General features: G+C 41.4%; 2 protein-coding genes across 2 annotated transcripts; both read right to left on the bottom strand.

The window, feature by feature from the left end:
- Window positions 1-1,228: 1,228 nt before the first annotated feature.
- LOC306740066 (junction-mediating and -regulatory protein-like) lies at window positions 1,229-12,721 on the bottom strand (the record flags this gene model as incomplete). The annotated part of the gene is made up of 10 exons (XM_079222176.1): window positions 1,229-1,536; window positions 1,631-2,168; window positions 2,259-2,354; window positions 2,443-2,517; window positions 2,814-2,986; window positions 3,194-3,359; window positions 3,453-3,622; window positions 4,225-4,375; window positions 8,724-8,897; window positions 11,891-12,721. The coding sequence occupies 10 exons, from the start codon at window positions 12,719-12,721 to the stop codon at window positions 1,229-1,231; spliced, it is 2,682 nt and encodes an 893-aa protein (XP_079078302.1).
- Window positions 12,722-15,516: 2,795 nt separating this feature from the next.
- LOC306740641 (betaine--homocysteine S-methyltransferase 1-like) lies at window positions 15,517-18,522 on the bottom strand (the record flags this gene model as incomplete). Its single annotated transcript, XM_079222870.1, has 8 exons — window positions 15,517-15,632; window positions 15,835-16,063; window positions 16,258-16,440; window positions 16,530-16,677; window positions 17,058-17,249; window positions 17,360-17,472; window positions 17,830-17,962; window positions 18,505-18,522. The coding sequence occupies 8 exons, from the start codon at window positions 18,520-18,522 to the stop codon at window positions 15,551-15,553; spliced, it is 1,098 nt and encodes a 365-aa protein (XP_079078996.1). The 3' UTR covers window positions 15,517-15,550.
- Between the last annotated feature and the right edge of the window lie 171 nt (window positions 18,523-18,693).

The following is an 18,693-nucleotide window of genomic DNA, read 5'->3' on the forward strand; positions in this document are numbered from 1 at the left end:
GAATAAGATGGTAGGAGAAACCACATCCATCACGACTGCCTGCTCCTCAGCCCAAAGTGACTCCCTACAGCGCTGAGAGAATCTAGCCTCCCACAAACCATCCATCATTCAAACGAGAGTGAACAGTTTCACGGCTCTGCCGTGACTATCCCACATACGAAGTTTGGGAATCACCAACCAAGTCTGCCCAAACTGCATCTCTGCTAATCTAATCCTCTCCCACTCTAGGTGGCCAGCTTCTGCTCAAAGATGTTGTTAGTTTCGGCATCAAATGATAAACCTACTGTGCCTCTCCATATCTCCCACTGCCTGGCCATATGTTGCGGTCGAACAGATGGGTTGATACATTTTCCGTCACCCAGAGAGATGGTGAGAGTTAGGAGTGGTGAAGGTCGCAAGAAGACAAGAGCGGGGGAAGGACACAAGTGTGGTGTGACAGACTAAAAGATTTACAGTCTTTGTGCAGTGTCAGATTAGACAAGCAGTTGTCCTGTTGGACACTAACACACTCATGTGTGACTAACAAAACCAGCTGTGCAGCATACAGTAGTGTGGTACAGTCATAGTTTACTGGTTGAAATATAAGAGAGCTTCAGCAGAGGTGATTGTGTAATGATTTTAAATCTGGACAGTAAATCCAGTTCAAATCTCAGTAGGATCTTCTATTTACATTTCAATCTCCCACCATTATGAACCATGCCCATTACATATTGGGATTACAGTTAAAGTATTTTCCATTTTATGCTTTGGAGCGAGTGAGAAAAAAATCACATACCTCACACTCAGCACAAATAGCTTTTTGTATGAGGTTTTCAGTTTCACGAATAACTGTCAGTCGTAAATGTGTTATGTACTGTTTCTGAATGTTAATAGCCACAAAAGGCCAGTGCAGAGCTTTTCAACAACACAATCTGAATACAGTAATAAAACCACAGTAACATACAGTAGAAATAAAAATGAATGATGTCCTTCATGATGGTGAATGTAATGTAAAAAACAAAGGAACAGGTTGACCATAGACCTTTAGAGCAGTTGGTGACTTGGTGATATTCAGTATGACTCGGGCAATGGCATAGTCACTATGTGGGACTGGGCTGTGTGTGCTTTAGTGTGAGTAACTTTGTGTTTGTGTACAGTACAAAGGAACACTTTACAGTACAATACAGTACAGTGCCAGAGGGTGCAGGCATCTGTGTAAGTATTAGTTGTTGCTTCTAAGAGTTGAACCCTAGCTTTCCCAGTCATGGGCGGCCAGCCCGTCGTCGTCTGAGTCGGAATCTGGTGAGGCCTCCTTTATGCGGCGCAGCGCCTCATAGATGCTCCTGGTCAAAGGGTCGGTGGAGGCCGGGAGCTCTCCATTCTCCTTTCTTTCTTCCCTGGGGACACGCCTCAGTTTGACCCCCTTTCGGATCTGAGCCAGGATGCTATTAGGGTCACTGTCATCCGTGGAAGGAGGCAGAGACCGCTGGTCGACCTTCTTCAGGTGGAAGCTGCCTCTCTTCAGGGAGGCTAGCACCTCGTCCATGGGAGAGCTCTCTGCACACAGGAAGAGAAGAGGTAGATACACTGTGATGGACTACTGCAATTTGCTAATCTAAGAGTTTACTAAGGTCCAAAATAATTCCGGTACCTTTTCTGCTGTGGGAGTCAAACTCTGGAGTCTTCCTCAGCTTTTTCCGGGCACTCAACAGTTGGCTGCTGTCAAAGAATCGAGGCATAAATGGACCAAGTGGGGAGAGGGAGAGTTCTTCTGCTGCATTTTTTCTCTCAACCTTCTGCCCATGCCGGGCTGGGTTCCCAGAAGGCAAAAGCTCTTCCGTAATTGGCAGGGGAGGTGGAGGGGGAGGGGGAGGAGGAGGACGGTATATGGGGGATGCCAGTAGTGAGGACAGGGAGCAGGGAGAGCAAGAGGAGTCAGCAGGAATGGGCACAGGCAGAGGAGGAAGGTATGTTGTGAGGACTGTGACAGGCTGAGTGGTGAGTGTGGAGCTGGGGTCCGTCTGCACACTGGTACTGAGACACAGCGGGTGACCCTGCGCCTGGACACAGTCCACATGCTCCTCCCTCTCACTCACACTACTGATTTCCATGCTCCTTCCACGCTCTCTTCTTCTGGTGTGGGCCACGCGTAGTCGAATGGACTTCAGAATAACCTGACCTGGGTACCGCTAGATAAAGACACAGCGAGACAGGGAAGTCGATCGTGAGAAAAAAAAATGTAAGTGTTGAGATATTTACATTAATAGGAGGGCACATACCTGCTTGAAAGTGCGTAGTCTGTCTAGAGTTCTCAGCCTCTCCTGACTAACTCTGCTTTTCTTTTTTTCCTCGTCTTCCTCTTCTTCATATTTCAGCTGACACATGTAGAGGTTTAGAGGAGAATGTTACTGACAATACTTTACAGGAGTCATATTATTATGAAAAAACATCGACATGTAAGACCTGGTGGGATATGGAGTCCTTGTGGATGGTTTGTCGTGTCTGCTGTTTCTGAGTATGGTTGGATACACAGATCTCCTACAGAAAGGTGGGAGGAAAAAAATGTCAACACACGGATCGACACATGCATCATACATATACTGACAATTCAAATGCATATTTTTAGCTGTTTCTTGGTGCAACATGTCTTTTGTGATATACTGTAGCATAAGAGCTAATCAGGACAACGTTTCAAGGATCACTTCTGCTCTGATATGAAGCCCAATCTAACAAAATACACACTCCATTCCACATTTTCAATAGTAACAGTATGTAGAATAGTGTATACACTTCAGGAATGCACACATGTGTGAATGTGAATAAGGTGTACACACCCTTTTGTTCCTCAGATAGGAGCGTTTGGCAGTGATGCGCCCTCTTCTCGCCTCCAGCTGACGAGCGCTGACCTGAAGTCTGCGCAGCTCTTCTCTCTCTGCAGCAGCATTGTCCTCTTTTATATCATCTGCACTTTCAAATGTGTCATAGTACACCACTTCATCTTGAAATTCTGAAATATACGTACATAAATATAAAGACGTGTGTGAATGCACAGGTACAGGTCTGTCATGTGTTTGACAAACACTAGCCATAAAGTATTCATTCAGACAAACTTATTTGTGAAATGTAATGTCTTGTCCGGACTCTTGAACATGAAATAATGCATCTCAAGCTTATCCTGTAAGCAAAAAGTAGCTTGTGAATTCAGCCAAAATACCTGACATCTGTCTGCGAATGCTGTCTAGTTGAGCGGTGAGGAGCAGCTCTTCACACTGCAGTATCTCAGCCTGGATGTCGTACAGTTGGAGCTGGCGCTCATAGTACTGGGTCTCCATGTGGTCTAAGAGGGCCATGGCATCGTTACTGCTACACAGACTCTGCATCTGAGGGGACGGGACAAAAAACTCAACCCAAGAAACTTTGTGTGTGTGCGTATGTTTATGTGTTTTGTATGGTGTTGAGTGTTACTGCCACACCTCCTCTCGAAGTGTGCATTTCCTCTGCTCCAGACTGATCTCCCTGGCTCTCTGGAGCTGCAGTGTTTCCTTGGCGACAGAGTAGCGGAGTCTCTCCATGCGCTCCACCACCACTGTCCATGAAGATTTGCCAAACTTACGCTGGTCCACCTTCATACGCTCATAAGCCCCTACACACACACACACACACACACACGCACACACACACACACACACACACACACACACACACACACACACACACACACACACACACACACACACACACACACACACACACACACACACACAAAAGGCATTGGCCAGGTGACTGTGTGAAACTTCCACACAGATAAAAGTGACGCTATATTACAGTAATGTAGAGAGAGACATCTATTGGCCACATTTAGACATTGCAACTTCTTTCACTTGCAATCACTCACTTACCAGATTTTTGATCTAATAAGTGTCAGACCATAAATGGACCAATCAGTAGTAGAGAGCAACTGAGATAAGCAGGGGCACATTGTAGAGTAACCCTGCACAGAGACAATCCGCTTGCAGAGTTGTTTGATCAATAGGTTGTCCTTGTTTCTTCCTGTCCCTGTCAAACCATGGCTGTCTGCACTTCCTCATTAATACACAATCACATTAGCCCTGCGTTCAAAACCACACACAGGTCAATAGCAGGCCAATGCTTGCACTGTGTGTGTGCTGTGTGTAATTATTCAAAGTCATTCCTCCACTGATGTATTGACTTGACATTGACAGTGACAGTGATGGCATAATGTACCTTTCTGGGCTCTGGCAGTGATCTCAAAGTATTTTACAGTAAACTCCTGGATGTTGAGGACTGCCTCTTGAGCTTTCTTCTGCCAGTCAAAGTCCTCTTTTTTTAGAGCTTCAATCCTCCTTGGGCCCAAGTAGTCATTCTCTATGGAAATCTGTTGAGAGGATGAACATGTTTTTGTCAGCAAAGCGAAGAACAGACAGGCCTCAGTGAAGGAGTATGGAAAAGATTTATCCTGTAAAAAAATAAAGATCAAAGAAATATAAATTATATACACTAAACATATGTACACCCTGTGTTAGATATGCATATATTATAATTATATTTAATTTGAGGTGACACGGTACAGCCAATGCAATGTTGCAGTTAGAGGCACATTTATACAAATTCAGACACAAGAGATATACTGCGTCATTTGAGATTTAGAGGTGGTTGGAAAATATTACTGCCAAATGTGTTGTGGTGGTTTACATGACAGTACAGTCAATCGCGACACATGTTGTATAGGAAGATTGTCTGACTTAAATGACTGCAAGGTATGAGGAACAGGATCTCAGTGGTTTCACCAGGGAAGGTAGGCCTGGAGAGGGAGCCACACTCCCGTATATGGAAGCAGACATGATGCTGTACTTTTACCATGTGCCTATTCAAACCCTCATACAAACACCATTTTTCATACAAGCCAATTTTCAACCAACTTGCATAATCACCATTTAGATGGAACTAGGAGATTGTTATTGCAAATAATTAAAAACTGTAAGAGGCCTTCTAGGCCTATTCCTGAGGATCAAAGGAAGATGTAATACTAATTTCACCATTTCTAAACTTAACTATCTGAGGGAAACAAAAGCTACCTGTGCAGCACAAATTAAAATAAGCAGCAAAGGTTACAGAGCTGCATCTCTGTCTGACCCTAAGAAACTTCGCTGCACCTCAGCACACCCTGCATAACTCAGCAGTGCACCAGTATCATTTACAATTTGCTGCTGTCAGGTTGCCAGTGCTCATTCCTTTGATTTAAAAAAAAATTGCCATTGCTGTACATAGTGTAATTTTAGACCTGTTAGCTTTACATCTAATGATTTGCGTTACTGTAAATCTTAGTACACAAATTCAGAGAATACTAAGACCTGAAGAACTTACAAACTGGCTAAAGGCTGATATTCTCTATAAACATGCTATTTGTAAGTGGGCTGTCAAAAATATATTCTACAATATATCATATCATATCTTTGTCATCTTCCCTCTCTCCCTCCATAATCATATTTTTTCACTAAGACTATTTATTATACTTATATACGTTGTATATGTTTTTCAAAAAACATATTGATACAACACAGCGAGACAATACAACTAAAATGCGCCTGTGTAATGGACAGAACAATAGCTGTAAATATTTAAAAACAGAAACAATGTAAAACAACGCCAAATTTGAGGGACACAAATGAACCAGAAAAATAAGTATATAACCTACAACTATGTGAATTCAGACGAAGAACAGCTACAGAAAGCCATGCTGCACCAAAACGCCACCTAGACCTAGACTGCAGATACTACACGCTACAGATAGAGGCGTGGAGATTTAAATTTCCACGCCCTCCTCCACGAGTATGCGGTTCTATGGTGTAATGGTTAGCACTCTGGACTCTGAATCCAGCGATCCGAGTTCAAATCTCGGTAGGACCTGATTTTTTTTTTTTTTTAACTTGTCTTTCTCAGTAGCAATTTCGCATGTGCCCGAGACGTTTGTTACCAACAAAAATCTAAATTAAATATCTGTCTTCTAAATACTTTAACAATAACAGCTGGAAAATGTATGGCATATAACAATATGCTTAGCTAAGAAATAGATAATCATCTTACTACTGTGTTCTATAGAGAAAACACAATTATAATTTTGATCAGTTACACAAAATCAAGATTATATTGTATCAGGATTTTGAAAAACCTTCCCCTTTCACAAGAAATGTAATCTGGTCTTAAAAAAGTTGTCATTACAAAGTGATGGAACTAAACAATTGTAACAAATTATCCTAAATATTACCTTTTTTGGGGCATGGACAATCTGCCTCATTGGCCTTTACTTTAATACTTGATACTTATTTTTTATAAACAAATGTAATTATTTCCCTCTTTTGGAATAACATTTCACTTGTATTAATATAGGACATAACACCCTGCTTACACTCATGTCTTTAGTGGACAATGTGCCTCACCTTCTAAGTAAAACAGGAATTAATAACCTTTATTCAGCCCCACCTCTAACTCTGCCTTCCATCTTTCCATTTCTGCTGATCTCAGTGTACCAGCATAGCATCATCCTGCACCTGTGGTAAACCTGAAGGACCACACACAACATAACTTATTCATGTCTCTGTGAGACTCTGGGAAACTGGAGATCCATGGGGCTCCATTCCACCTCACAGGATGTCACTCAACCCCCAACGGCAACAGCACACAACTGTTTCAGATACTGCGGTTTAAGGGCAACTATGAAGCACTTGCACACACACACACATAAGATGGTCAAGTTAATTTATAACAAATCTCTTAGTTTCTTATACAAAAAATGTGTCAGAATCAATCAGCAGCTAAATGACAGCGTGCCAGGTTAAATCTAGATGTGGCTATGTTAAGCCAAAGGATAAGGATAAAAACGCCTAAAATTATCCCAAATGAAACAGTAATAGTCTCCTTTGAAGGCTAAGAAGCCATGGAATATGAATCCATTGTAAGTAAGAATATTTATATTACTATTTTAGAGTAAACGGAGAAGCAAAAAAAACAACCTTCACTTAGTATATATTCTAAATTGCAAAGGCAAATATTGTCATATAAATCAAGGTCCCATGGATAATGATGCAACTGGATGTCTTCAACTACTCTTTACTACAACTTCTCCCAAAATATATCAAGTAACATCTCCCCAAAACATTGAAATACATAATGACCAAATGAATAGGGATCAATCGCCATATATAAATGAAGAGCTGCATTATACATAAGTAGATAAATGTAGAATGCAAAGCCCCACCGTGATGTATGAGGTATTCACAGATTTGTCTAGGCAGACTGAATGATCAAATAGTTGTTGATGTGCCACCAGGTGGCCGCTAATGGTCAAGTCAGCCTAACTTGATTAAGGTGGCTGCTGACTCCTCCCGCACATGGACGATGTTTTTGTTCAGAGATGTATAGAATAGGATAGAATTAGGCAACAACCCTACTTGGTTAGGTTAAAAGATTGTCCTCCCTGAGACTCATTGCGACTTCCCATTGGCCCAAGCTTTACTGTTGAACTGTAATAATCACAATTTGCCGTTACTAGTGAAAATAACACAATATTTGTTGAAATCTTTCGGCAAGAACGTAGATTTTCGTCAGTGTGCTTCGTTTCTCCGTTAACAGCGGACGTTGTGGGTTTCGAGTCACGTAGCGTTTAGGTGACTCGGAGTTTGGAGTTTCCAGCGATGCCAAGCATGTTATTGTAGATTGATGAGAAAAAAAAGTTAGGGTTAACACACATATGTGTGTGTGTGTGTGTGTGTGTGTGTGTGTGTGTGTGTGTGTGTGTGTGTGTGTGTGTGTGTACATGCTTCTTTATTGATGGATGTTACATAATAATGTGATACTGATACTTTATTATGAGTCTGTGAGCTAAATATAAATGAGTCAACAACACTGCAATAATGATTTCGATCTTTCCATCCATCCATTCACCAGCCTCCATCTTCTCTTTGCAATAAGATACATCTCATCAACCTCCCATTGCTTCACTAACCATTACATCTCATCAGAATATACAAGAGCATTCATATTTCACAATACATCCCAGTCGAACATGCGCATATACACACTGATGATATGCTCAGAGCAGACTCTATTTTTAGAGACATGGGAATTTCCTGTGGCAATCCTTTATGTTTGTGCCTGTAGATAAATACATCACTACATCTAGGCCGGTCTGCATAGTTGCCAGCTTCCTAGAAGACAAAATCCACTCAAATGATAGTGTTGACCTACCATAAACATGATAAAAAACACCAACTTGTTTAGTAATATTTGTCATCTTCTCCTTGTTGGATGTCACCAATAGTGTACACCATTTTTACTTATGCATCTATTGCACTTCTGTCTATCCGGGGAGAGGGATCCTCCTCTGTTGCTCTACCTAAGGTTTCTTTTTTCCTCCCCGTTAAAGGTTTTTTGGGGAAAGTTTTTCCTGAGCCGATTTGAGTTCCCGGGAGAAAAGGTGTTGTATGTGTACAGATTGTAAAGCCCTCTGAGGCAAATTTGTAATTTGAGATTTTGGGCTACACAAAATGAATGAAATTGAATTCTGAAATAAACTGGTCATCTGTGTGTGAGAACTTTGACTCAGAAAGTTGCTTGCCAAAAAGGTGTTTGCCAAATCTTTGGCAAATTACTGGGTCCACAGGTTTTGGCCCAAATAGTAAGGATGTCTTACCATCTTCTGAGTTTTAGCTGGTAGAAATTGTTACCTTGATCTGCTGTCTGCGTAGCATTGCTAGTTCCCTCATGTCTCTGAAGGGCTGCAGCAGGTACTGGTATAGCTGTGTGGAGGCCTCCAGCAGTCCTCCATAGGCCTCATCTTCTTCCTTATACAGCTTCAACAGCTCCACCATACTGTCCATGGTCTTGTGCTTCTCCAGCAGCTGCATTACATGCACACCCAGGAAGTTCATTTCATCATTGTCAACAAATAACTTTCAAAATATCAGAACAGATAAATATGTATAGCCCCTTTTACAATCTCTTTTTAATAAGGCATCCATAGTTATCCACATTGAATGTAATCTGAAACATACAAACACACATTAAGATAGTTGGAAGCTCCTTGATTTATAATGTGATGTATATTCTTTCAAGTGTCTGTTACGTATAAATCAGAGACATTTAGTTGAGCAGAAGGCCAACATCTGTGTGAGACTAGCAGTGTCAGAAAATCTGTTATCAACCCCTCACAAGAGTATAAAAGCCAGAAGAACATTCTTAACTACATCCTTTATTGTCAGTCAGCAGTGAATGTAAACATGCACCTCACTGTGAGAGTAAGATGGTACTTTGAAACTTTAAATAATAGGAGTATATATGAGCGCAGTCTTGATGCACAGCCCATGGCTGAGAGAGCAGAGTCCTTGCTGCTGCTGGGAATAAGATCAATACACACACATTTCTGCCGGACTGAACAATCCTGCAGGCTACCAGCAAGCACTGAAATAGCCATTAACTCAAATGGAGACGGAGGATCAATAGGCCAGTCTGTGTGTGTTTGTGTGTGTGTGTGAGTGTGTGTGTGTGTGTGTGTGTGTGTGTGTGTGTGTGTGTGTGTGTGTGTGTGTGTACAATCCTACGGCAAAACAAACTGCCATGTCAGAGACCTGAATATGATCAGTAGAGGAAGCGCTTCCTCTATCTTAAGAATGAATACACCTTCAAACAAACTGATTATCCCATTCAGTGACGGACATTTAATTTGTTTGGGTTGGTTGGGGCACATTATGTAATACTGATGGCCCTGCTGTTGTATGTTTTTTAATTCAGAGGCAAAGTTTCTTGCATCTGGTTTTCTGTCTTTATATTTTCAGTGTGTGTGTGTCTCTGAACTGTGAGGAAGTGGGTGTGGAACTGACTGGGTGGAATGACGTGGGTGATTTGTTTGTGCTACTCACGGCCTCTTTTCACTGCCAGATTCAGAACAAAAAGGAAACGCCTTGGCCAGAAACATATCAGTATATGGATGTAGTCTCTTGACTCTTTCTTACTTTTCCAAAGACAGTTCACATACAAGCAGATTTAAAATGTATTTCACTATGACCTTGCTGTACTGTTGGAGTCATGTATGTAAGCATAAAATAGGGTAATTATTTTTACTTTACTCACTTTGTGATTAATAAATACAAAGTTGATGTACTCTCCGCTAGAGTCCAACCTACATTTATTTATAAAGCACATTTATAAACAGTTGACCAAAGTGCTGTACAATCAGAATATAGCTTTACAACCATAAAAACACAAATGACATGTTTAAAAGACTAAAGACCACAATGTAGAATAGAAGCTCTCATAGTGAGAGAATTCAAATGTCTTTTAAGACAGGATTTAAAAACAGGCAGTGTAGGGGCTCGCCTAACATGCAGAAGCAACTCCTTCCTGGGTTTGGGGGCTACAGCTGCAGAGGCCCAGTCTTCCCTGTGCTCCAACCTAAAGCTCAAGGAGCAACCAGGAGCAACTGGTCAGCCGACCTGAGTGATTTGGTGATGCTATTAATGCAAACTCTTCCATTAATGCTCTTTCTCACCTGATCTCTCAGAGGACTTCTTGCACTCTCTGGCTCCATAAGTCAAGGCTGCATCAATCTAACCCCATTGATTGGTAGGACATTGTAAGAGCCAGTATCAATAAAATGTTTGTTTATATTAAGAGCGTTAATCAATCACTAGGCGTTGCAGATGTGTAAAAGGAGTAGTGTATGGTATGGTGTCTGCATTATGTCTCCACTGTGTCATGTCAAAGCAGTTTGATTATATTTTACACATGCAGAAGTGTTTCACAGAAATGTTTATTAATAGTATAATTTAAAGACATATTTTATAATAAAGTAATATTCACTCCTGCAGATCGTCCACCTTTTTTCACACACATCTGAACATAAGTATGTATTATTGTTTTTATATAGAATGATGTTGAATACATATTCTATTTTAAAATATTACAGTAATAACAGGTCTATTTATTTCTATTTACGACCATTATTTCCTGATACGATATGTCGAAAAATGATTGTCCATTTCTGTGACATTAACAGTATAAGAACAAAAGGGAAATCTGATATATAACATCTGATATTATAGTAAGTGACTCAATATCATTACAAATGTGTAGTGTATTACTTGAGTCTTAATATACAAACAACCAAGAAAGGCCCACTAAAACCGATAATGCTCTGAATAATAACGATAGTACAACCAGATGTTGACAGTATGATCTTGGTAGCATCCCGTCCTGTTTGGGACTGGCTCATCCTGCTATGCTTTATCAGAAGTGCTTTTCCCTGAGCTTTCCTTTGGCATCAACCGTGACTGTCCCCCAGGCCGTGAATGAGACCGGTTTAGGCAGCATTGGATGACTTTGCTCATTACATCAACAGGTGTGTGTGTGTGTGTGTGTGTGTGTGTGTGTGTGTGTGTGTGTGTGTGTGTGTGTGTGTGTGTGTGTGTGTGTGTGTGTGCACTTGATTCTCAGCTGTGTAAGCAGCAGACAGCCGCCATGCTGAGAGTAAAATATTCTACAGAGAACTTACTTTAGTTACAACCTAATTTGACAGATTCTCCCCTCTCACTCGCTAGCCAGTTACATTGGTCTTTCCACTGTATTCCCAAAATAATGCTGTCATAGGAATACAAAAATGACGGAGAACGTATCCCTGTCAGCTGTGTCATCCATGTGCAATTGTTTAAGGCCTTGTCTGTATATTGTTGTCTTGCCTATACGCTGATGGAGATTAGATTGTGGTTTGCCTTGTTGCATATTCTAACTTCTGGTGACCTCTTTTCATCTTCTTAACATTTCACACCTAGGAAATATATATTATTGATGCTTAAAATATACTTGTTTTTGTTTAAGTTAAGATCCTTGACACACTTACCTCCTGCAGATGTTTTGTTGCGCGGCTGAGCGCCTCTTCATACCCGGACTGCCTCAGCTCGCTCAAGCTCTCGTAGTACTCATCCGGGTCGTCGTTTTCCGTGAACAGAACCTGCGAAAGGATCTTCCATCCGCACGTATCGAGCGCGTGGCCAAGGTACACCTGTAAACTGTAGCGAAGTGCATCCATCTCGGTCTCCGGCACTTCGGCTGGGCCGAACAGCACCGTCCACATACCGGCTGGTTCCTCCGGGAACAACGGGAGACAGGGCTCCATGTCCGAGTTCACCGAGCACAGCTGCTGGTGAATTGACCGGAGGTCCTGGAAGGAGAAGAGTCCGGCCCAGCTGCAGTCCTCCCTGCTCAGAGTGTCCAGCTCCTCCAGGTCCAAGCTGTCCAGTGAGGACAAGAGGTCCCCTCTTAAGGATGTCAACACCTCGTTATCGGGACTAATGGGAGATGCTGCACATTTAAACACAGCTTGAATTTGGACAGGATTTGAATTAGTTGTTATGACGGACTTGGTCTGAGGGCTGCAGCCTTTAACCACAGCCTCCTTGGCTCCTTTGCTCGGGCTCTTAGACACTTTATCTCTGACTGGACTTTCGGGCCATTTTGTTTTGTCCCCATCCTGGCCAGTCGCCTGCGTCGGTGGGTCCCTACCAAAGCTTCTCCTCTGCACCGTCCTGTTGTGACACGTAATGGCAAATTTACCCTCCACTTCATTCCAGGCAACGATAAAAACAAATTTATGCTTTTCCCTCTCCTCAAACGCATTTGGCCGGACGGCCACCCATCCCGACTCCACATTATCCTCCATTGTAAAGGACATGTCTGCCATGGAACAACAATAATAATCTGCTTGTGCAGACAACCCCTACTTTGGCACTGTGTGAGAGCTGGATGCAGCAAAATGGTATGTGCTACGGGGATAAAACCGCCTTTCCCAAACCCTGTCTTCTCTCCGATATGTTGCCTGCAGGGCTATCCTCCTTCGCTCAAGCGGATGGATTTGGAGCAGTGCGGTGTCATTTTACATCTCTGGGCCACCTGCTTTAAACTCGGACGTCTGCCTATCCCAACCTCCTGCAACCGTTCGCCGTGTTGCCACCATGCAAGAATCAACTCTGGCACATAACATGCGACCGTTTGTTTACCCTGTCAGCTGTGCTCCGTTATTCTCGGTCGCTCGGCTCCAGACCTCTCTTCTCATCATAAAGCACCATCCCCAAAACTGCGGCGTGCGTTGTTCAAATACAACAGGCTGAGGCTTGAATACGCGTGACAATGAGATGTTGTCTTCTGAAAGGTTAGCATCGTCTCCAAACTCATAACATCACCATGTTTTCTTCATCATTTGCCCAAGAAGCCCACATACGCAAACATAATAACGTTGGCTTTATGTGCTGTAAGAAAAATCGTAATTTCCAAGTAGAAAAGAAACCAAGCGAAATTTTAGTATGACCATTTTGATTAGAGTTTTACCAGCCTTCCCCATATTGTTGGTTTTATCATGAGCCGTTTATTAAACCGTAGTATTAATGGTTACATCACAATTATTTGTATTTTAATGGTTACATTAATAGTAAAGTATAGTTAAGGTACAGTCTTGCGAAATACTTCTCAGAGTAGATTGAGTTTGTGTGTCCGAGGAGCATTTGAAGGCAACATTGGTATCTCAACTTGAGTAGGACACGTAGGGACGTGCTGACGTAAAGCAGTAAGGGATGCTTTGCAGAGTAGCTGCAGTATAGGAAACACTATGCATGCATACGAAGCTTTCAGATAATAATCATGTTAATACAATGCACAAATAAATAGAGAAATTATTATAATATATATTTAACAGATAATGTTCCAACAAAGATAATTTCATGTAAAAAAAAAAGTTTGTGAATGACTGGTATAAAGTGACATTGCAGCATAAGCAATGTGATGGCATTCAGCTTATATAAACAATATTCTACGGCCTTGAAGTATATACAACTGTTTTACCAGTCATTATACAAGTTAATGCATTATTGACAAGATCTAGTCAAAACACAATTGTTTCCAAAAATAGATGAAAAAATCAAATTAAAGTGATCTTGAAACAAATAAATGCAGCTTGTTGCTAACATAAATAAACACATTTCATCTCAAGCATACTTCTCACTGAAACACGCTAAGGGTGCAACTCTTGAGCAACACACCAGAGCATCTCTGAAGTGGTGAGAGTATTACTTTCTGCATTCTGCTGCTTTTCTGCTGTAGTTCTGATAAGGTTAGGCTCAAATCCACAGCAGCCATGTCAGTCTCAAGTCCTATGGCCATCATTGATCTCTAATGCTTGAAAAAGATGAATAGATCTCAGCCATAAATCCACATTTTCTCTTTACTGAGTGTGGAAGCTGCAAGCTCAGGTCCATGACGACCTTACTATGGATTTACTCCAACTATGACATGTTAGCGCAGTTTAGTCATAGACTTATCAAAACAGTCAACATGCACTAAAACCCCACCAAGTGTGACTTTATGAAGGCATATTCATGCATGTGTCTCATTACCACTGGATTACAAGGATAGCCTATTTTCACGAACCACATTTAATACATAATTATACCACAATATTTTATTTTTCTCATTTTGAAATTAAGAGAATATGACTCATCAATATGACACAATTTGAAAGTTAAAGTGACTTTGATAAGGGCATTGTTGAATCTAGCAGTCCAAGTTTAAATCATGGTTAAACCTTTAGCTTTTGAGTCTGTGTGGCTAATGCTGCGTTCAAACCTAAACCTTTTGGTGTGAACGCAGCATTACACATGTTAGTACCTTACCGTAACAAAATTATGTAAACCCATTTTTAGTAAGAATGCTCTACAATTGTAGAGTAATTGAAATACATCAATAACTGCCTTCTACATATTTATACAAAATGTTGAACAAATAATTTAAGAATGCATAAGCACCAGTGAATGAATAGAAGGACAATTCTCTCAAAATATGTAATGGGTTTGTCCTTGGCCCATGCTTCATTCTTCCACCAGGGGTCATGAAAAGCGGGCCAGTAGTTTTTAATCTTGGACAAACGGACAAACAAATTTACAAACTCAGCCGAAAGGATTGACCATGCACGACCTTTGGACTTAACTATCTGAATTCGTTCAATCTCAGTGAACTTGAGGGTGAGGACGCAGCGGTAAATGAACAATTTTTATTATTACTATGGTTGAACCAGGATAACTGTCAGATAAGTGTCTCCTCGAATAACCTGACTAGATTCAGTGTTATATAAGTTACAGGCTTGTAATGGCTATGTGTGAGGCACAGAGTGAGAGAGAAGAGACTATGGCTGGTAAAACAAATCAACATTTTTTTAAATATTAGATTTGGAAAGATCTAGCAGCACATTTCTGCAATCCAGCAACAAATCTGGTATGCATCTTGCACACTAGATTTGCATTTATTTTACAACTAATAAATGCAGTGATTAGTAAAAAATACAAGCTTTGTTTTAATGTAAAATATATACATTTCAGTAGTACACAGTCAATAGATCATTGTTTATCTGGTCAGACATAAGGAATGCAGAATAGTCACAGTCTACTCAACAGAATAGTGCAGTAGACACATGTGCTTGTGGTAAAATATGTTTTATTCTTGCTGTTGATGAACCTTATTTAGCTGGTGTGGCCATGGAAGGGCATTTGGGACGTCCAGAAGCAGGCAAAAGGTTTTCCCAGTACTCTCGACGAGCCCTAAGACAAATGTAGGTAGATCAGTTGGAAGTAAATCAACAGTTGTGCAAAGCAGAAACAAACTCTTTCCCCAGTTATCCTGTCCCTTATTTGATATATTATCTTGTGTGTAAATGTCAGCTCTGACGACTGTTGACTGTCTTTTGTAAAAAACAAAGCCTAATCTAACTAAAAGAGCAGCAACTGCTCTGTTCAGTGTTACCTGGCTCTGACCCAGGGTTTAGTGTGCATCTCCAGGGCAGCTCCCCAGAGTCCGTGCTTCTCTGAAGCTGGCGGGAGGAATCCTCTCTCTGCAGCCAACTCTTCTGCTATAGCTCTGATATGGTAGGGCTCAAATCCACAGCAGCCACCAATGTAGCGAATTCCAGCATCGTAAGCCTCTCTTGTATATTTATGGACGTCCCAACGTGTCATTGATCTGGTCTCCAATGCTAAGAGGAGAATAAAATATGAGCATTTTTTCTTTCTTCAAACTGCATATATGGGGTGGCATAAACAGCTCTAGACTTACAACCATTGCTTGTTTATACTTACAATAAATATGCAATAGGAAGTTTGCTTTCTGATCAACAATAACAATTTTCCCACCTATATCTTTTTTTCCTACACAAAAGAAAATACTGACCGAATGGGAACTCAGGTAGTGTGAGATATCCAGTGTGGTTGCACTCAGGTGTGTGAAAGCCCAGAGGCTGGATCATGAGATGAGCTTTGAGACCAGCTTTCTCTAATCCTGCGTTCATCAACTTCACGGTACGAATGCATGTTAGAGGGTCCAAGTGGCAATTTATTCCAATAATGTCAGCTCCTGCACATGACCAAATAAAACATATTCAGATTGTGTAGCTAAAGCACAAAGTCAAACTTGAAGTACCACATCCTAAAAGGCCAGTTTACCAGCTTTGACCAGTCTGACAGCACACTCTCCAGGTGGGACTCCTTCCATGTCTCCTTGAGGGGAGATGCACAGTGTTGCACCCACTGGTTTACTGCTGGTCTTTAGCACCTCCACGGCCCACACTGCCTCTTCCACATGTTCAAAGTACTACAGAGAAAATGCAATCAACAAAGCTTGGCTTAAAAAAAGAAGCAGTAAAAAATAAAAACACTGAAAATGTAATTGATCAATTTATTTATTTATTTTGCCATAATGTGCGAAGAAAAAACAGCCTATATACTTTGGTTTAGTTCAGGTCTGGTCTCCACCAACCCACGGGAAATATATCTGCCTCTTAAGCTGCTTACATGCTCAACCTTCTTTACCAGCTAGTTGCTGACTTTTTGTCACTGAGGACTTGGCAGGTAGCCCATGGGGTTATCTGAGGTTATCAGAACCAAAACATTGAGATAAAAAAGGGAACAGTTATGTATAGAGCTATTATCTCCTTGTAAATAAATATACAGTTATCATTTTGCTAGTCATACCTCCACGATAAAGAAATCAATGTCCTTCTTGAGGAAGTCGTCCATCTGTTTCTTAAAGATGGCCTTGACTTCAGTCTCACTGTGACTCTTCACATAACAGGGAGTTTGAGACACCCCCCCAGCGACCAATGCTTCACCCTCATTGGCTACCTCCCTGGCCATGTCACACGCTGCTTCATTGATCTGAGACCCCTGGATCAGACAAACACAGAGTGGACCATCAGACTGATATTTGGGTCATTTTCATCATGTAATGTGAACAGAACAATGTTCCTGTTTGATTAGAAAGGCTTTGTGCTGACGGTGATGCTGGAGACATTGCCACTGATCTCCAGTTTATCCTCACTGCAGTAGAAGGTGAATGTCTGGATCACATTGGCTCCTGCTCTCAGGAACTCTCTGTGCAGCTGCCGCACTGGCAGAAAGACATAGAGAGACTTCTGTGAAACAACTCAAAGAGATAGACTCCTCACACATTCTGATTGCATTGTCGTTTAGAGAGGCCAACTGTCAAAATAAATTATTGTTTTAGTTTTTATTGGGATTACATATTCCTATAAGAGTGTAAAATCAAATTACCCCAAATAAATGACCAACAGGATGCTTGGGACCTATACTGCAGGAATACGGTTTGGTCTCTGAGTAGACACAATGTAGGTGCATTTATAATCTGTTAAAGTTTAATGGAAACTTGGCACAGATTCAGAGAGTGGGTTAATAAGTGGGGCAGATTTTTTGCCCCTGGGTTAATCCAGCCATGGGCGGTTTATACCTGCTTCAGGATGTTCAACAGCTGCCTCAGGTGTCCAGTGTCCAGCCTTCACATAGCCACGTCGCTCTAGCTGCATCACATAACCTCCATCACCTACAACCACCTCCCCAGCATTTAGTCGCTCCAAGATACCCTGAATGCGCACACACACACACACACACACACACACACACACACACACACACACACACACACACACACACACACACACAGTTAATGTACACATAAAAAGCATGCATGCGCAAACATATGCTATAGAAATATCCCTTCAGGGCTAAAACTCAAATGCTGAGCTCACTTTAGAGACAGCTAACTGCCTCAACAGGTTTTACATGAGGAGTTCTGCTCATTTGAAAAAACTAAATCAGGGTTTCCAGGTCTTTTGGAAATGGTTTGAGTCTCTCTTTGTTGGCCAATTGTGGTGAAATACTCCAAATAATTATTTTAGATATTCAGATTTACGATGTATCCTGAATTATAGGCCAACGGGTTAAAAATAATCCCTTACTGTTTACAAGCCCTTGAAATGATATTCAGAGTATATGTTACAGTGTACTCCGCAATTCAGTCCATGTTCACAACCGACGGGACAAGACCTGCCTGCTCGTCGCACAGTTTCACTTAATCCCCTGTCTGTCAAATCACGAGATAACTTTCAGTGTTCCTTTCACTCACCCTCTTCTTGCTCTCCATTGTAGACAATATCCAGGTCCGACAAGCTTGCACAACTTTAAAAGCAACTGAGATCACAGCTCGACAACTAGAAACAACAATGACAGGCACGAGTTGCTCTCTGGATACAAGATCCCGCAGCGAAAAGGGGCGTGGAGGCAATATAACTGTTTAGGAAGTTAAAGGAACATT

This window comes from Taurulus bubalis (genome assembly GCF_910589615.1).
Source record: "Taurulus bubalis genome assembly, chromosome: 8".
Lineage (NCBI taxonomy): Eukaryota > Metazoa > Chordata > Actinopteri > Perciformes > Cottidae > Taurulus > Taurulus bubalis.